The 19,859-nt window shown below is 31.8% G+C and overlaps 2 protein-coding genes across 2 annotated transcripts in view; one reads left to right on the forward strand and one right to left on the reverse strand.

Moving 5' to 3' along the window:
- Positions 1-14,169, reverse strand: part of LOC139526332 (dynein axonemal heavy chain 10-like) — a 28,407-nt gene extending 14,238 nt beyond the window's left edge. Inside the window, exons 1-11 of the mRNA XM_071321465.1 lie at positions 13,861-14,169; positions 12,022-12,180; positions 9,057-9,211; positions 8,030-8,260; positions 6,845-7,653; positions 6,020-6,218; positions 5,244-5,360; positions 4,011-4,259; positions 3,439-3,615; positions 2,570-2,729; positions 1,876-1,923 (exon numbers count right to left, since the gene is read on the reverse strand). Coding sequence (XP_071177566.1) covers positions 1,876-1,923; positions 2,570-2,729; positions 3,439-3,615; positions 4,011-4,259; positions 5,244-5,360; positions 6,020-6,218; positions 6,845-7,653; positions 8,030-8,260; positions 9,057-9,211; positions 12,022-12,180; positions 13,861-14,077 — 2,521 coding nt within the window. The 5' untranslated portion in view covers positions 14,078-14,169. The remainder of the gene's footprint in view (positions 1-1,875; positions 1,924-2,569; positions 2,730-3,438; positions 3,616-4,010; positions 4,260-5,243; positions 5,361-6,019; positions 6,219-6,844; positions 7,654-8,029; positions 8,261-9,056; positions 9,212-12,021; positions 12,181-13,860) is intronic.
- A 353-nt stretch (positions 14,170-14,522) lies between these two features.
- Positions 14,523-18,275, forward strand: LOC139527461 (aspartate beta-hydroxylase domain-containing protein 2-like). Its single transcript, XM_071322930.1, has 2 exons — positions 14,523-15,261; positions 18,052-18,275. Exons 1-2 carry the CDS (start codon positions 14,604-14,606, stop codon positions 18,273-18,275), a joined length of 882 nt encoding a protein of 293 aa, XP_071179031.1. The 5' UTR covers positions 14,523-14,603.
- The last annotated feature ends 1,584 nt before the right edge of the window (positions 18,276-19,859 follow it).

The following is a 19,859-nucleotide window of genomic DNA, read 5'->3' on the forward strand; positions in this document are numbered from 1 at the left end:
TTCAAACCTGTCAACAATGAATTGTATAAATCAAAATATTAATTGAACTGTTCAAACCATTTCTAGTTAACAAGTATCAGATACACAACAGTAATGTCTGTATAACTGATCATTGTGGATGACAGTGACAGTCATAATAAAATATGTTCTGGTTATTTTTGTCAAAAGGTGGCCAATGGAAATTTCACCAAACGAGCAGAATTCTCAGTAATAAGTTCCTGTCAAGTCCGTCATTCTGATTTGTTCAATTCTGCAATCATACATTAATAATAGAATTTCAGAAATTTCTCAGCATATTTATTTGGTTTTATTACATTCAGCTCAGAGATAAATATAATTTCATTCTATGATAATTCATTTTGCTTAACATAAGCAGGATATTGATGACCTGATTCACCTAGACACATATACTAGCTTAACTACCTGATTGTTGTTTTTTTATAACATAAATCAGGTCATAAGTTTTTCTTGTTTGAATAGTTTCTCATTTGTCATTTTGGGGCCTTTTATAAATGACTATGTATTGTATGGGTTTTGCTCATTGTTGAAGGTAGTACAGTGACACATATTATTTCAATAATTAAACTTTGTGTGGCACTTGTTATTGTAACATGTATGAGACATATTAATGTGAGATTGGAATATTATTGTTTTTAAAGGAAAATGAAATAAGGAGTAATCAGAAAGGAGGAGGTTGTAGAATTCTGTTTAAAGCAATATAGTGTAAAGCCAGTGCAGACTGTTGCAAAACTCCAATGTACCATTGCAGATTAATTAAGCGAAACTTTGGACACTATAGTTCAAGGGAATCGTCAATACCTAGTTAAATATGTAACTATTTCAGAAACAAAATTAGTAAAGCCCATCTACCAAGAAAAAAAATGTTTTTAAATAGGATATATTAAAGATACAGAACAATTTCTGAATAAAATTTTTGCTTTACCTCCATGAGAATGATCTGAAATAGGAGCATGGCTAATGACTAACGGTTTCTATGACAAAAAATAATCTGAATTAGGAGCATGGCTAATGACTAACGGTTTCTATGACAAAGAATAATCTGAAATAGGAGCATGGCTAATGACTAACGGTTTCTATGACAAAGAATGATCTGAAATAGGAGCATGGCTAGCACCTAATGGTTTCTATGACAAAGAATGATCTGAAATAGGATCATTGCTAATGACTAACGGTTTCTATGACAAAGAATAATCTGAAATAGGAGCATGGCTAATGACTAACGGTTTCTATGACAAAGAATGATCTGAAATAGGAGCATGGCTAGCACCTAATGGTTTCTATGACAAAGAAGAATCTGAAATAGGAGCATGGCTAGCACCTAATGCTTTCTATTGCAAGAAAATTCTGAAATAGGAACATGGCTAGCACCTAATGCTTTCTGTGACAAAAATAATTTAAAATTGGAACATTGCTAATGCCTAACGCTTTTTATCTTGTACATACCTAAGTTATTGTTGGTTGTTGTTGATAAAAAATTTAAATAAAATTCTTTTTAAAAATTACTGTATTCTTCTGTTTCACTTTTAAACCTGGGAACTACAGTTTTTAAATTCCAAAGTTCATGTTTTTCTCTTTAATTTGAATACCATTGCAAATTTTAACAACCAAAAATAATTTTAATATTTCAACTGGCTTGCAAACAATCAATAAACTTCTCTTGTTTTTTCTTCTTTTGTGAAATAAAAAGTAACAAGTTACCAAACTTTAATAAAAGATGAAAAAATTTTCAGTAAATATTTAAGTAAAACAAGAGAAATTTGTATCTTTGTGAAGGACTAGCACATCGCACACAGTGTATATCTTTGTGAAGGACTAGCACATCACACACAGTGTATGGGATAATCAGTTTTTTACCCTGCTTGTTAACTGGTTCAAGGGCACCAGATTCAGCACTATCTGTGGCTACAAACACCATCACATATTTTAAACAATATAGATATACAAAATGAGGACAAAATCTGTTTGACACAGGGGGCAATATAAAGAACAGATGTGTTTTCATATTTATAACATTAAACATTGTTAAACAAAAGACAGATAAAATTATAATAAATGTGGACGATGTTGCATATCATGATTTTAAATGGGGTCAAGAAGAAATTGAATTCAATGAACTTTAAAAATATAGTTCAACACAGGCCATTCAATTACAATTAACCTAATGTTTTGGGTTAAGGTCTCATCCATATCTACACAACATTATTGAAGTTTCTTTAAAAGATAGTGTGAAAACGTTCTTTCCATATCAAGTGATAAATGAACAGAGAAAATCATCTTTACATTATTGTAAATTTATTAAGTTATGAAATAGTGTAATGAAAAAATATATTTCTATTTCCCTTCATCAAAATGGCTAACACTATTTTTTTAAGGTTACATAAAACAAGATTTTGGATTGCATTCTTTCTTGGTATTAACCACTCTTTCACAGTTTCATCCAGTACATTTTCAAACGGATAATACTGCAAGAATATCATGGCATTAAAAGATAAAAAATTACAAAAAACTTGACAAAATATAATTTATCACAATCAGCTTGCTACGTTACCTTCTGTGTCAGCTTCTTTAGGTTGATGTGATGGTTTAATCAATAAGTTACGTTTGATCAGCTGTTTAAGTTTAGGTTCAGATTCCTCAACCCATCTAGCAAACTTGTATTTCTCATAACTCCACATTTCTCTTCCTATTCTGGCATATTTCTCCTTTGCCTATGTACAGTAAAATAAAAACTCTAAAATCAACCCCTACTTCTCTTGCTTATAAAACCTCTAAATATCTTTGTTAATTATTCATTTAATGTGTTTGAGCTTTTGATTTTGCCATTTGATTACGGACTGTCCGTTTTGAATTTTTCTCACAGTTTATTATTTCATTTTTCCCCCAGCAACAGCAATACAATTACTATTGACATTTGCTACATTAATATATTTTCTTGTATTTCATGGGAATTTTTTTACCAATTGTTTATTTAATATCCATATTACCACACATGCTCCAAACTTTGCCTTTTCTTTGCATTTATAAATAAATTTTTTCTCAAAAATATGAATGTACAATTATGTATGGATGTCAGTTTTTGTTGTTAGTGGATAGTCTATGGTTCTGTTATTATTGAGATTTAAGTCAAAATGTTACAGTCAAATATAATTTTGTGTGATCCATGCAATATGTGAAAAATGAAAACCAAAATATATAAATACATCCACAGTTTACAATTACCAATTCGCTGTTTCAGAATCTAATGCATTCTAAGTAATATTTCCAAAAGCGTTCACCAAAATGTTGTGACTGGTTTAAAACGAGATAAACAATAGAAATTTAACCAATGACGTAAAGTTATTTTCATTTTGGTGTTCTTAAACAAGATTACCCATAGTCCTCTAAATTCTGAAAACGCGAATTTATCAAAAATCTTACGTCTACTCCTTCTTTCCCTTCCATCATTTCGTCCATTGTAAGGAATCGTACAATTGTGTGCTTCATACGATGAAACAATGATCTCTCCCAGAATATAGATCCTGCCACAGGGGGGTGGTTTTTATACAGAGCAGGGACATCTGTTCCATCGTGAAACAAATCCTCCATTGTTGCCACCTAAAAACATAAACGAATTAATTAACTCTCCATCAGGGACAATTTGTAAAAGTATAACATTATAGGTCAATGTAAGTTTTCAACACAGTCTTGTATTACAAACTTAAATAGACCTTTCCTTCTTTACAAAATTAAGCTTATTAAATTGAAACATACATGTAGTACAGATCTTAAGAAAATGTGGAATAAAATATCTTATTTCTGAATTTTGTATATTTTCTTTAATAGGCATATACACAAAAGCCTTGGATCATTTACTAGAATATTAATATCAAATATAAACATACTAATCTGGTGATTTACTTATGTATGTTTAATATGGCAATTCGAATTTATTTAATAATTTTAATTGCAATGTTTGAACAAATAAGAAAATTATTTAAATTTTTACACACCTCTTTTTCAAACTGTTTGAGAATGTCTTCAAACTTCTGCATGAGTCTGGCGTTTATGGCTGCTCTTGATCTAATGTGTTTAAACTTCAATAACATATCAAAAGCTCCCTCAGCAGACCTCAATGATCGGAAGGAATCATCAATGAAATTGTTGGCTTCATTGTCAATTGCCTTGACATCCATGTTGAACTGAGCCATCACATTGTTCCAGGCACTCTTATGCTTGTCAACAAATGGGTCAAAGGTCACCTAGGAAATAAACAACTTGATGAAATCACAACATATTGATAATTTGAACAATTAAATGTATACAATGATTTTATTTGGTGGCATTTTGTCTTGCTGCCATAAATAGGTCTGTTTAATAATATAATGTGGGTTTTTATCGTCATAAAAAGCTGTTAGACCATTGTTCTTTACTTTGATCTGTATCTTCAACAGAGAATTGATAATTCACTCGGGTCTCTTCCTATTTATCTTTAACCCTTTCCTCCATTGACATTTTTTTTACACATACCTGATTCAGTTAAAAAAATCATCAGGTTTAAAGTATCAATGCATTGCAAAAAGGAATATTTCATCAATGAAATTCCAGTCAAATATTCTCATGAATATCATTTTTATATCAGATACAAATTTTATTAGGTTTGATAAAGATTTTTCCTAGGTAGAAGTTTCAACTGAGGCACTACACAGGCGTCAAAAGGCGTCATTATGGAAAAAAGGGGTTGGCGTCAAAAAGCGTCATTATGGAGGAAAGGGTTAAGGTGGTACCAAACACCTGGACTTTTGACAATAGATTTACTTTGATCCTTTGACAAAAATATTAAAATCTCCAAAAACTTGAACTACACACTTTTTTTGGAAAAATTTCATTGGATATAAAAGAGCAGTTTGTCAAACACTAGTTTTGATCATTGAGTTATCTCCCTGTAGTGTTATGTACCACCTTAGATAATTTATTGAAGGTCAGTCTTATGTGATGAGGAATCTGATAAAAATCCATCACTTAATTATATTTGATGCATTCTTACATCCATCGTATAGTTTATTTTGGATAATAATAGGTTAACACGTTTTGAAACTGCAACATACAAAATGTCTTTTATCATTTAACAAAAAGTTTACTTTGTTCTTCACTTCCTTGACATGTATTTAAGTTTTTTTCTTATCTTCTGAGAAGACTTTTTTTCTTTTTTCCCCCTGATAATTTTGACAATTTGACAGACTCACATCTTCCAATGGTTTGACTAGGTTACCAACTCTGACTAACACCTCCTCTATTCTCTTTGGATCACCAGTAACAGCTTCTAATTCAGGTCCAAAAATATTCTTAAATTCCTCTATCACCTGATCAAAATAGCAAAAAGAATAATTTAATAATTGTGCTGAAAATCTCCAAAAACTAGTGAATAAAAGCATATGATTGGTCATCAGAAACACGTAATGTATGCATTTTTGTATTTTTCTAACCCTACATTACTAAATGGAGTTATCATCCTTTACTGCTTACCCTGCAGATTCATTCTTCTGTATTTCATAACAAGAATGTGTCCCCAGTACACTTGCACTATCATTTTCTATGTTCAGTGAACCGTGAAATTGGGGTAAACTTCTAATTTGGCATTAAAATTAGAAAAATCATATCATAGGGAACTAAGTTTCAAGTTGATTTGACTTCAACTTCATCAAAAACTTGAACTGGAAGCAGGGCAGACGGATGGACCACCGAATGCAGACTAGAAAACATAATGCCCCTCTTCTATCGAAGGTGGGGTATAAAAAGAAAATTAAATCATAGAAACAAGTTTTCTGTCATCTTACTGTAAATTCAGAAATTATTGCGTGCATTTATTATCTAGATTTTGTCATTTTAGACTTAAATGTGTTTTAATTTTTGCAATATAAAAAAAAAATCAAAATGTGAGTTTAAACTATTGTGATTATAACCCTGTCGCATTTTTGGCAATAATTTATGAATTTACAGTAATTAGAACTGAATGCTTTACCTGAGCTACATCGTACAAGTTCTGACATATTTCTGCCATATGTTTAGTATCTTTAAAGAGATCATTTTTATTGAACTCCCATCTCTGATCTCTGCCTGATGCCTCTATCTTGGCACGGACCTCCATGTACGATGACTCCCACTGTTGTAACATCTGTTTGGCTTCAGCTGTCTTTCTTTTAACTTCTTCTGTCCCTTCTCTGGAAATGAAATAAACAATTACATCATCTTTTAAATTGATTTCAACTACCTTAATTTCAAAGAATTCTCAAATTGGCTGCTGATGTTTTTTCCCCTATATAACATAATGATTAAGAAATTGTAGGCAGTCTTAACAACCGGAAAAAAACAATTTTCCATTTCCCTGAGGTTAAAATAGCTTCTTCACATTGTGAAAAGTGTTTTGTCTTTAGTTTGTTGTTCAGGCTTAGAAACATTTTTTTTCAATTTTCATTTAAATTTATGAAAAAACCTGACATATCTAAAGTACCTTTAATGGTTCAATAAATACTTGACAATCTTTCATGTTAAATTCAAATACATATTGCCTACATATTATACTTTTGGTGTAAACAATATCTTATTATGAATAATACAAGTATATTTTATAAACACATTCACAATTAGGATTCATACTTTTTTGTCGGAAAATTAATATGAAATTCTTGATTTAAATAATAAGCAAAGATCTTCACAGGGTGTTTAAACATCAGTCTTAGTTTATTGTAAAATTCAACAAACTAATATGTAACTTCATCATGTTGCACTTAAATAATCTGAAAGAAAAATGTAGAATGAATGAACTTATTGAATGAAACAAACATACTTAAATATAGTTTTTATGTTGATTACTTTAGCCACACGATCCCGTAATTCATTTGCAATTCTTTTCATTAACGGCACCATGCGGTCATCTTTATTATAATGTCTGGATATAATCCAAACCATTCTTAGAGCGTTCATCATTGATGGAATGGTTTCTATGACAACTTGGAATGTAGCACCATGTGTAATATTTTTGAAATGTCTTTCTAAGGTTGATAAAAATCTGACGTTGTCTTTAGCTTCTATATAATGTTTGTTCAGATCGGCTCTAGTGTCATCAAAGTTGTTATCCCATGTTGAATATATATCAATCATCTGTTTTACTTTAGGAATTTTAAGTTGTTCGGTCAGCGCACTAAGAGCAGCATTTCTTTCCCGCCAGAAGTCAATTTCCGCTAAAGGTCCTTTTCCTTGTGGAATTTTTTTAAGTTGAGCCTCTAAAGCTGTTCGAACTTTCTTGGCCCATTCTGAACATGTGTCGTTAATTAACTGTTTAAGAGTAGGATCACGTAGGACTTCCTCGACTGTCTCAGGTAAATCAATCTCGGGTATTTCTAACTTAACTTCACCGTCAATCTGTTGAATTGTTCTATTAATACTGGCAGCAAATTTCTCCATGTTAATAAGGAACTCATCTCTAAGCATGGCTTTAGCTCTACTCTCAGCAACACTGGTTTTATTCTCGTTGTCCCCCTCTGATTTTACAGATACATCTGTCACTTGTGTATCTGTTCGACTTACAGCTCTTTCAATAGGTTTAGGTCCTTCACCATTTTTGTGTTGGTTATATGACAGTAATGGCATGTATACCTACAATCAATTCAGAAAAAAAAGTTAAACGATATAAAAAAGTGGACGTTCACTGTTTATAGCTATAAGCAGATGTGGTATGAGTGCCAATGAGACAACTCTCCATCCAAGTCACAAATTATAAAAGTAAAACATTGTAGATCAAGGTACGGTCTTCAACACAGAGCCTAGGCTCACACCAAACAGCAAACTATAAAGGGCCCCAAAAATTAAAAAAAGGTCATTGTTTATTTTATAACTGTTAATGTTATTTATATTTATGTATTTGTATCTTCTAATCAAATTATATTTCAACTATTCAGAGATGGATTATTTAACAATAACCTTGAATTTTTCTGAGGCAAAGTTGAAAACAGATGGTATTAGCTGATTTTACCTGTGAAATAACCTGTTCTAACATGACCAATACAGAGTTACTGTTAATTGTTCCCATCTCAAAATAGGCAGGTAGTGTCTCATTAGCCTCTTCCATACTGTTAGGTAATGGTACCATACCGGGCGTATTACGTAGGAAGTATACACAGTCTACCTGATCAGCAACTTCCTCAGGTAAATGGAGGTAACACATAAACAAGTACGTTCTCAGTACTTTCTGTTTTATTATTTGCTAAAATGTAAAAAAATATTTTTTTTATATCTAGATGATATAGAATATAGAAAAAAAATTGACACAAATGGCAGGTTATTATTTTCTCCTGTTTTGAAGAGATAAAAGGGGTGCGTATTATACACAACTGCATACTATACACAGCTAAATACGGTACTATCTTTCAATGTTGTATCTGATTGAATTTGAACAGTTACTTATATTTTATCAATGTGAATCAATTTTGCATAAATAAGGTTGAAAAGATTCAAATTTTGTATAAACCTTTCTTCCATCTATGAAATGTACGACAAACAGCTCATTAATAAACACAAAACTAAACTTATACCACTTTTGTTGGACCAGACCTTCTTCTGACACTTCTATTAAAAAAGAGGGACAGTCAAACTCATAGATTGAAAATAAACTGATAACGCCATGGCTGAAATAAAAAAAGACAAACAGACAAATAATAGTACAGAAGACACAACATACAAAACTAAAGACTTAGCAACACGAACCCATATTAAACATGTTAAACATTAATAGTCCAATACATGAAAACATAATTCGAGTATGATTTGTAGTATTTTGGTATGAACTAGACTTGAATGCAAACTTAATTGCATCAAGTCAATCTAGCTACATATCTAGATGACCACTGATTTACACGGATCTTCCAGTTTTTAACCAGTTATATATTCATGCATGTAATGAGTGGTGAAACAATTCATTGAAGAAATCAATGAACCACCATATTTTTTTGGGGTAAAATTTCATCATATTTTAGTTCCAAGATAATTGTTCCTTTTCTTACTGTTTTAGGGACTTTTTCTTCTTCTTTATCCTCATCCTTGTCATCTTCTGTTTCTCCAGCCTCAGTGGCAGCCTCACTTTCAGGCAGTGGAGTTTTAGCTTCATCTTCTTTTTTCTCATCGCCTGCACCATCTTTACCTTTCTTTTTCCGTTTTCCTATTTAAAAAAAATTAAATTCAATAGCGGACTCTTTAACAAGGTTTAAGGTAGATTCATGGTATACAGCCATCTTGGATTGTACAATCACAGTACTAAATCAGTCTAGTTATTTGCCTAAATCTGCAAATTTGGAGACAGATTTGCAATTCAATGGCTAGGCTGTTTTTCTATATAAAGAAAACTTAATTAATTGTATTATTCAAAATATTTTAACAAATATCAATTTTTTTGGGTTCATAGAAAACTTTTTTTCAAATGAGTCATTTAAAGGGAGATAACTCTTATAGTACAAAATTTATACTGGACAAAAGGGGAAAATTTTATTTTTACTTGTAGCAAGAAAAGAAGTTCGGTGACACCATGTTTTCTTTTTTATTTTCTTAAACATATTATGAAACCTATCTTCTCACAATTTAATTCAAAATTCTATCTCATAGAAATTTTTTTATGCACACTAATGTGTTTTTTCATGAACAAATTAACCAAATTTTGGCAATTTTTAACAACTCATGACTTGAAAAATAGCACGGTGACCCATACTTTTTAGTAAATTTTTGAAAAGAGCATAGTTCAATCTTCTTTTTAGAAAATTATAAGAAAATTCTATCTCAAAAAATATATACTTATGATTGACCTTAATCAATACATTTTTTTATGTTGTTGGTGTAAAAAAAACTAAACATGTCTATATTTTATTTTTGGTTGCAAAATATAGGAGGACATTTTTTTTTTCGTTGGACACTGAGAATATAAAATTGAGAATGGAAATAGGGAATGTGTCAAAGAGACAACAGCGGAAGGCCACCAATGGGGCTTCAATGCATCGAGAAACTCCCGCACCCAGAGGAATCCTTCAGCTGGCCTTATATATATAGTAGATCTATGCCAATATATTCTGCATGTTCCTTACTTTAAAAAACACACTTTTAAATTACAACTAAATATCATAATCTTTTAAAAAATTACCTTAACTGTTTGTTCAATTAAATATATGTATATAATCTAAAATTAAATAATACTAGCTACAGACTACCCTGGTTTATGTTAATACTTAGGATTAAATAAACTATTCAAGTTAAACTGATTAAAAATACTAATATATTACTTTGAATGCAGAAATGGTTAAAGAAATCTGAGTCATCTATTGAAATGCTGCCAATTCATAACCTAATTGAGCGCTGGCAAAAAATCAGAAATTTAAAATTCCGTACAAGTGTTTAATCTGTATTGTATTTCTGTTTTCTGTCATAACGCTTATAATCTTACTTTAAAACTCTTTATAAAACATTAATATGCATATAAAATTAATAATAAGATGGATAACATTTGCCAATGAGACAAAATTATCAATTACAAATAGTTTTGTTTGATCTGTTAAGTACAGCTCTTTATAAGAACCAGGCAGAGTCCCATATATACATGTGATTTATGAGGGTTTCAGATTTTATCTTAAATGGCAACATATTATAAGTTTTATTGTCTGTTAAATTACATTAACATAAAAAAATAGCAAAAATCTTGATTTATATTAAAAAGTATTGTGTTTTGTTATGTTTATGAATTTTACCAATTTTTGTTGCCATGGTTACAAAAAAATTACAAATAAACCCAGATGTTTTTTTCCTGTTTTTAATAATTCAATATATGAACCTTGAGATGCAATCATAGTTTATAATTAACTTGTCTGCCCAATGTCAATTTTTCTTGATTTAAACTATGATATTTAAGCTTTTTAGAGAAAATGTCAAAATACAGATTTTTGCACCTTTTTAAATACATTTTAGCCTTATAACACATATCAGAAAAAAATTCACTAACTCAAAATCAAAATATAAACTTCAAATAATGCTAAAGTAAATTATATGTTATTTTTTTTTCTTTCTTGAAATTGTCATTATCATAAAATTGTTGCAACTAAAAAGTAGACATTTTCCAATTTTCATCATAAATTCCTCAAAAAATGGCTGCATGTTTCCATAGCAACTGTTCAACAAAACTAAAAAAAATAGCTTGCAAACTCTATTTCAATCTTAGCTGCCTATTATGTAAAAGAATAAAGCAGTTTTGAGACATACATGAATCACCCCCTGCCTGGATCTTACAAATAGCTGGACTTAATTTCTCTTAGTTGTAATTTTTAAATAGAATAAATAACAAGGATAATTATACCTCAGTATGTACTTTCATTATAAAATATATATATATATATATATATATATATATGATAGACAAACAAATTTACTATTTTTACAAAATTTGCCTGAAAGTGACTATCATGTATATAATTTACCAGTAAACAGCTGTTTCAAAAGATATGAAGAATTAAGCGGAAGCAGTGTTCTCCCTAGGACCTTTTAGCATCATGGTTTTGTGATGCTACTATTTCTGAATGTGATGCTATCTGAATTTGTTTTTTAATAGATTGTGTTATGGATGTGATGTTATAATTTTTAAGAACATGACCCTATGGTATTTCAAATTTCCCTTTTTACCAGGATGCTATATCAAATATCTGGGGAGAACAATGTTCCTGTAACAAAAACTATTGACCCTAATGCAGTTAAAGCTGGAATGCCAGTAACTGCTAGGTCTTTTGTAAATTATGCATCATTTCTGCTCTCTGGTTGGGTTGTGCGCTCTTTGACACATTCCCCATTTCTATTATCAATTTCATTAGTCTGTTTACGGGTAATACTGACAGGAAACATTTTCCTATACGTTCTATTATAATTGAGTTGATTATTTATACTGCATCTTTTTTATCAAAATTTAAATCTGATCCCATTAAACATGTTAAACAATTTTACCTGTACTTTTCCGTGATGTATTCTCGTCATCTCCTGTAGGTGATGATGTAGGCAAAGCAACAGGAAGTGCCTCTCCCTCTTCTTCATCCTCAGCTTTTTGTTGCTCTGTATCTCCTTCTGCTCCTTCTTCCTCTTCTTGTATGTCAGGAATTTCTGGTTCTACAAATAAATAATTATATATATTACTTAGTGGTTATTGCATCAAGTTAAAACAGGGCATTGATTCATCGGTGAAATTTTAATTGTACCCTGATAAGGCGCACAGTTTTCCTGAAAAGATAAATCATTATAAGAGGGATATCATTCTTTGGACATTAAGTGAATAATGAAAAAAGTTTTATCATAGAAATATGTACAATCATTTCAGGGTAACTTCAATAATTTCGATTTTTGAAAATAAGAAGATCAGGAGTTTGCGTCTTTTTGACACAATGCGCAGCTCACACTATTAAAATAAATCACTTTACCGGAGTGAAATATGTGACATAATTACCCTTCTTTGACGTATACATGCATATGTACAATTACATGAAGCACATACGGGACTGATAAACTGTATGATCCCCTGTTACAGTAGAAGTTTGGAGAATTAAAATTGACTATCCACAAAAAGTTTAATTTATAAAAGACGGAAGATTTCGAGTTTAATTATCTCCAGTTCTTGAGCAAACCCATTACAATAAGTTTATTTCCCTTTTTTTTCACAATTTTGTAAGATGTCAAGTGAAAGGAATAGATATTCACAAACTGTTTGGAATTTTCTTGTTTCATAGACAAATTTTTTTTTTCGTCCATTGCATTTGGATATCAAAAATGGGAATGCATTCATGATAAACCTAATGTCAAACTTTTAGTTTCACATAAAGGTACATATTTCTTCCAGAGACAGGATCTTCAACAATGTTCAAGATTTTTTTGATTTTTTTAGTTATTTTGACTTTCCATAGTTTTTAAAATTGAATTATCTCCCTTTGATTTAGACCTGACGTAAGCAAATGGTTTTCTTAAAAGTTAAGATAATATAGCAGACGCATAATTGTCGGATACAAAAGTAAAGGGCGGAGTTACCGGACATGACTGTATATATTTTATATCGTCATGCACTAAAAATGGCTGTTAACAAAAAACATCATTTGGCAACATTTCTGAACACAGATAAAAAATAAAATATTTGAATGCAGATTTCCCCCAATACCTAATCATAGTGTTAAATTATGAAAAAATAAGTTGATTGAAAGCGTGGAATAACCTCATTTAAATGTGTTTGCACTTAATTGACCAAAACAAAATACCCCCCTTGAACTTGAATTAAATGATTTCTGCCTTAGTTCAGTTTAAATACACCTTATCGCCATTTTTCCGCCATAACTAGACACGACACAGGTTCCTGTAAAATTTTGACGGCATAATACATGTATAATATCTGACGCCACAATGGAAAAATGATTGTTGTATGACGTCAATAGTTGAAGCAGGACCAATTCTCAGGTCAGCCTGGACAAGTGACAAGGTTTAAACTAATCAGGGTGAACTGGGGATCGTTACATGGACTAAAAACAAACGAAGACCAGCAGACTGCAATGTGCCTAGTCCAAATAATTATGACGTCTTGGAAGGCTATTTTAAATTTTTTATTGACGCCTTGTGTCGATGTAAGGCGTCAAAGAAAAAAATATAATACCCTTTCAAGATGTCATAATTATCTGGACTACAGTCTACAATGTGCCAATATGAATTTATGTGCATAATCATAATGTGGGTACTTTGAGCTATAAATCCATTTATAATTCAGGCTGTTACAGTTATCATGCCACTTCTAGAGAAATACACTTTATTTACCACATTCAACAACTACATCCTCTTCTTCTTCACGGATAACTTTGTAAAATATTATTGAATTTTCATTTTCTTCTGGAGTGTCATTCAAAAATTTGCTAAGTTGACGTTCATACAATCCGTCTTCCCGCTCTAAAAAGTCATCAAAAACGTCCTTTTCTGAAATACCAAGTGCTAAATTAACTTGCTTCGCAATCCATTCAAACCGAGGATCATCCATGGTGTATATGTTCTTCTAAAGCTTCATTTTATAAAATGTGTTTTGAAACTTGCGGGCGCCTGTTTGTTTCTGTTTACTTGGAGAATGTTAAGTCAAAAATATAGTGCGTGTTTACTGAGGTAGTTTTTATTGGATGATAATGTGACTTAGTTATAACGATATAGCAAAAGCCTTGTTTATTCAAATTTTCGAATCGCTATTAAACTTGCAGGTAATTGACACTTATTTGATGATATAAGTTGATATATTCGTAACTGGCGTATAAATATGTTCTATGTCGGACTACTTTCTTTCGTCCATATTGTTTAACGACGTTACGGTGGCAACGGTGGCTATATCGTATTTTTTAAATTCTTATATTGAATAAAAATATTTCATTTAATTTTATGATAATTATAAATTTACACATATAGAGATAAAAAACAGTTGGCATACCATGAAATTTTTGTTCGTATCTTCGTAGAAGTTCGCCAACAGTCGCTACTTTCCTTTTCGAAAACGAAAGTAAACCGTCAACAACATAAAAATGGAAAATTTTATTGTATTTTCAACTGGTATTGTTGGGCTTGTATTAGCTTTTGCTGTTTACATGTATCTTTTTATATTCAACGTGAGACCAAAAAGAAAAATAACCGAATGTGACGACAAAGACTGTGTGAGATGTAAGAAGTATACAGAAATAAAAGAAAAAGCAGTTGTTTTGTACAGGAACTACATTGACGATTATGATAGTGACTTGTTAAGGATACAATCTTCAGTGACTGACATAAACAAAACCAGACACAATAGAAAACAATGCCCTAATGTCTTTTTCATGGAAAGTCTTAAAAGCCAGCCTTGGCCATCAGAGACAAATAGTGACATTGAACAAGATGTGAACACCTTGAAGAAAAATATATCAATGATTCAGTCAGATTTTGTTCGGATAATGGATTCTTCTGAGGATCACTGGCTGATTAATAACACACCCAATGGCTTCTGGGAAGTGTTTCATTTAGTTAACCAAGGTAACGTTGTTGAAAAGAACACACAGCTTGTGCCAAAGACATACGATCTCATTGAAAATTTAAAATCAGCTATGCTAAATACTGTTTTTGGAAATGTGGCGTTTTCTGTTGTGTATCCAGGAACAACTATTTCTGACCATTATGGCCCTACCAACATTAGACTTCGTTGTCACCTAGGTAAATAAATTTGCATTAAAACTAATTTGATATCACTATGTATCATGATTAATTTTGTATATGATTGATGGGACGTACCAGATTGATTTATATTTGGTTGCTAAATTTGTTTGATTTATTTCAAATAGAACATATATCATGCATGTCCCGTAGCCTTTGAGAAGTGATTAAATAAGCAGATACCACATGAAGGAGTTGATCAAAGTACAGGACAGTAGATTTTGGCTGCCTCAGTTAACATGGTTAAACAACGTTTGAACTGGGACAAATATATACAATTTTTAGATTTTAAGGGGTTCGTTTTGCTCAGTCCTTAGTTTTCTGTGAAGTGATTTGCAGAATGTTTAGTGTTAGTGAGTTTCCCTCAGAGCTCCCTGTTTTTTTGTTTGTTATTGTTATCCTCTGCTTTTAATTTAGTTTCAGTTTTGAGACATGCATGACTTCTCATGTGATTCTTTATATGTGAGCATGGGACTGAAAAGTATTCACAGTATATTTAGAGTTCAATTTATAAAATAAAATTAAAAGAGGTACCAAAGATACCAATAAGGGGACATTCAATATACATGAGTAAAGTAGAAACTGACGTACGTCGTCGACCCCGGTATCGGGATCGTTCGCCCTGATTACATGTTCGCCCTAGGTTCGTTCGCACTGAGTTTGTTCGCCCTGATAGTCCGTTCGCCCTGGGTTCGTTCGCCCTATATTCATTTATGATATGTATATGTTACTTCAATCAGAGACATATAATACATGTATTATATGTCTCTGCATCAATGAACGAAATATATATATATTAAAATTTATTAAAATTTATGTATATCTATTAAAAGTTAAATACAGAATATTTGCCAAATTTATATTAATAGTAAATAAAAGTCTTGGCTGCATTGTTACACTTTATTTTATAATTACTTTTAATATTACTGTTGATGGAATTTGATTGCTGAGTAGGTGTCATTTGAAACCATTGATATCACTGATTGTTATATAAATTGTCTTTGATGGATTAATAATGAGAATAACATTTTTCTCAAATAAAATAGTCAGCTTGGATGGGTAAAATTCAGTTTGAAATAAAAAAATAAATAAAAAAGGATGGGTAAAAACACTGATGACAAGTGATCAATGTACAGCAGTGTGACTGTGTTTTTGGTATTTGTTTCACTAATAGTAATTCTATTTAGTGCTTTTAAATATTTGTTTAGGAAATTGTTAAAATGTATCAATAAAGTTAAATATATAAATAACTTAGTCATGCTAGTCTTTAGTTGTTTTATGTCAGGTATAAGTCAGAAACTTATTCTCGTAGAAGCAAGACAACAACTTAGTCTTCAGTTGTTTCAAATGTAAAAATACAATGTAGTGCTGAAATTCCGAGAAACTTATTTCCTAATAGCAGTACCACAGAACACATAATAAATAAATATTCAGTTAATGTAAACTTCAACATATTCAATTACATACAAATAATTTAGTCTTCAGCTGTTTTACATTTAAAAATACAATGTGGTGCTGAAATTTACAGAAACTTATATTTCCTAGTAACGTAATTACATACAGATACAAACTTAGTCCTCAAAAACTTATAGTCATGAAATGTACTGAAACTTATAACCTAGTATAGCATGTTAAGCAGCTAGCTTTAGACAATTTAACATGATGATACATCGTGATCGTAAATATTCGGCGAAATTGTAGACCGACTTCAACACATTCGATTATATACACACAACGCAACACTATACTTAAAACTAAAATCAGGGCGAACGGACTCAGGGCAAACAGGTATTAGGGCGAACAGAAACTAGGGCGAACCAGAATCAGGGCGGACGGACCCGGATTCGTCGACCCCCAAGTCAACAGTTATCAAATGATGAAAAGAAACTGAATCAATTCCACAAAACACAGCAACACATGTAAAAACATAAAGACCACGAAGACTGAGCAACACTAACCAAGCTAGCCCATTCAACAAGTAGATGTGATCTCAGGTGCTTGGAAAGAGCAAGTAAGTCCATCATGCACCACGTGATCGAGGCACCCGCCGTGCTGCTCATGGTAAAAAAGTTGTGGTGATGAATCTCATTCGACGATCTCATTAACATGAACAAGCTCGGAGAGGGTGTGGTTTCAACAATTGGAACATATCTGTGGTCGTCTGCGACACAGATATTTATCCATAACGGCCTTTCAACTCGTGATGGCGTCTGTAAAATTTACTTTCAAAGGGATAACTCCATCACTAGAAATCCTAGGTTCAATACGTTCATAGAATAATAAAAAAAAACTCTTATCAAAGAAATCATGATAGAACATGTAGAACACGCAAACTCTTGAGTATAATATCAGCTGAAAGATATATATACTCAATATGCAGGCGCTGCTGGGATGCTGCTTCATAGAAATTCGATATTCAGTCATGGTAGTTTGGAAGCTGAAATCATCTCTTTTGTCACTTTTGTCGTATGAACTGTCAATTTCTAAATCATGCAGATGTAAGGAAGAATTAACTGTATTTCTGGTATACTTTATTCAAGGTTTTAAGGGATAGATGCGTTCAACAGTCACCAAACATTCTGTTTTTGTCCAGGGTAAGGCAATACTCTTGATAGTGACAGATGAGGAACCTTATGAAACAAGTGGTATCACATTCTGAATTAATTGTTCCAGGGGCAGACAATAATCCTTTTAGTGACTTTATAATATATTATAGCATATTCTCATTTCATATGCAGTTCTTTTAATGTCAACGCTAAATCGCTAAATGTATGATAAATATATTTCCAGGCCTGCAGACATCCCTATTTTGTTCCATAGTTGTGGATGGACAGAAAAAATCATGGAGAAACGGGAAAGTGATTTTATTTGATGATTCCTATTTGCATGGTGTAGAATACACACATAATGTGAAAGATGAGAATAAATACAGAGCTGTCTTGATAATAGACATGTGGCATCCAGATATCACAAAAGAGGAACAAAAAATACTAAGTTACATGTTTCCTCCTTAATAAAGTCTATCAAAGTACATGGCGTTCAATAGGGTATTGAATTATAAAAGTGACTTATTTTACACATGACAGTTAGGTACAGTACCTCAACATGTGATATATTGCCATGAACGAGGATGTAAACTATAGGTCACCATAAAGCCTTCAACAATAAGAAAAAACATACAATATAAAAAAAAAGAAGATGTGGTAGGATTGCTCCACAAGAGACCAACTGACACAGAAATTAACAACAATAGGTCACCGTACGGCTTTCATCAGTGAGCAAAGCCCATACCGCATAATCAGCCATAAAAGGCCTCGAAATGACAAATGTAAAACAATTCAAACAACTAACGACCTCGTTTAATTATAAATTAAGTGTTAACAAAACTTTGAATTTTTGAAATGCTAAGGCTTTTCTACCTCAGGAATAGATTACCTTAGATGTATTTGGCAAAACTTTTAGAAATTTTTGGTCCTCAATGCTCTTCAAGAGGGCGAAAGATACCAGAGGGACAGTCAAACTCATAAACAGAAAATAAACTGACAAACAGACAAACAAAAGTACACATGACATAACATAGAAAACTAAAGAATAAGCAACACGAACCCCACTAAAATCTGGGGGTGATCTCAGGTGCTTCGGAAGGGTAAGAAGATCCTGCTCCACATGTGGCAACCATCGTGTTTCTCGTGTTATAATAAATCCGGTAAATAGTATAATTCGGTAGGTCACATTCATGAAAGGGAAGGGGATTGTAGTTACAACTTCGTACTTTATTTAGGAATTTTTGGTCCTCAATGCTCGTCAACTTCGTACTTTATTTGGCCTTTTTACCATGTCAATACATCGTTATTTGTCTCTTCTTCGTCGCTTTTTGAGATTAAAACTACAGTTACTACTGTCTCATTAATTTAGTAGATTGCAAAGACACAGGAATTTCTTTGAGGCAGTATGTCATAAAATATTTTCTTTTTAACTAAACTTATATACTTATATGCATCACAACCGAAAACAGACGTTATATGGCAAACCCCATGCTATATTGGGTATATTTTGGATGTGGATGTTTAAGTTATCGTTATGTCTGAATTGGAACATTAAATATATTGCCGCATGTTAGTACAGTGCAACACCCTTAAGTTATTAACACAATGACCGTTCTACAGTTGGAATGTCCTGTCCCTGTCTAAAATACCTTCATTTTAATTACAAGCGGCTGTTGAAATTTCTGTTCTTTACCAAGATCAATCCACTGCAGAAATAACAAATATGAATTATAACCAAATTGTTCTCGTCTCTAAAAGGCCTCAGATATTTGCTGCTGAAAGCAAACAAACATCAATCAGACAAATAAAAAAAGAACCTTTTCTCTGCTTTATATTTTCCACTTGATAAGTACATTTACAACCAATGGGTCGATACCACTGCTGGTGGGGTTTTAATTTCCCGAGGTTATCACAAGCCCAGCCGTCACCACTTCTGTGCTAAGATGAATTATCATTGATATAGTCATATTTATAAATTAACTGTTTCAAAACTTTCTTCCTTTTTTTTTTAAATACTGACGCTTTTCTTTCTCAGAAATAGATTACCTAAGC

The sequence above is a fragment of the Mytilus edulis genome, chromosome 6 (genome assembly GCF_963676685.1).
Source record: "Mytilus edulis chromosome 6, xbMytEdul2.2, whole genome shotgun sequence".
Taxonomy (NCBI): Eukaryota; Metazoa; Mollusca; class Bivalvia; order Mytilida; family Mytilidae; genus Mytilus; species Mytilus edulis.

Bases quoted from the DNA above. Each gene is read 5' to 3' on its own strand.
- LOC139527461 (XM_071322930.1), top strand. From the start codon at position 14,604: ATGGAAAATTTTATTGTATTTTCAACTGGTATTGTTGGGCTTGTATTA. The intron at 15,262-18,051 runs GTAAATAAATTT...ATATATTTCCAG, and splicing joins TAGACTTCGTTGTCACCTAG to GCCTGCAGACATCCCTATTT.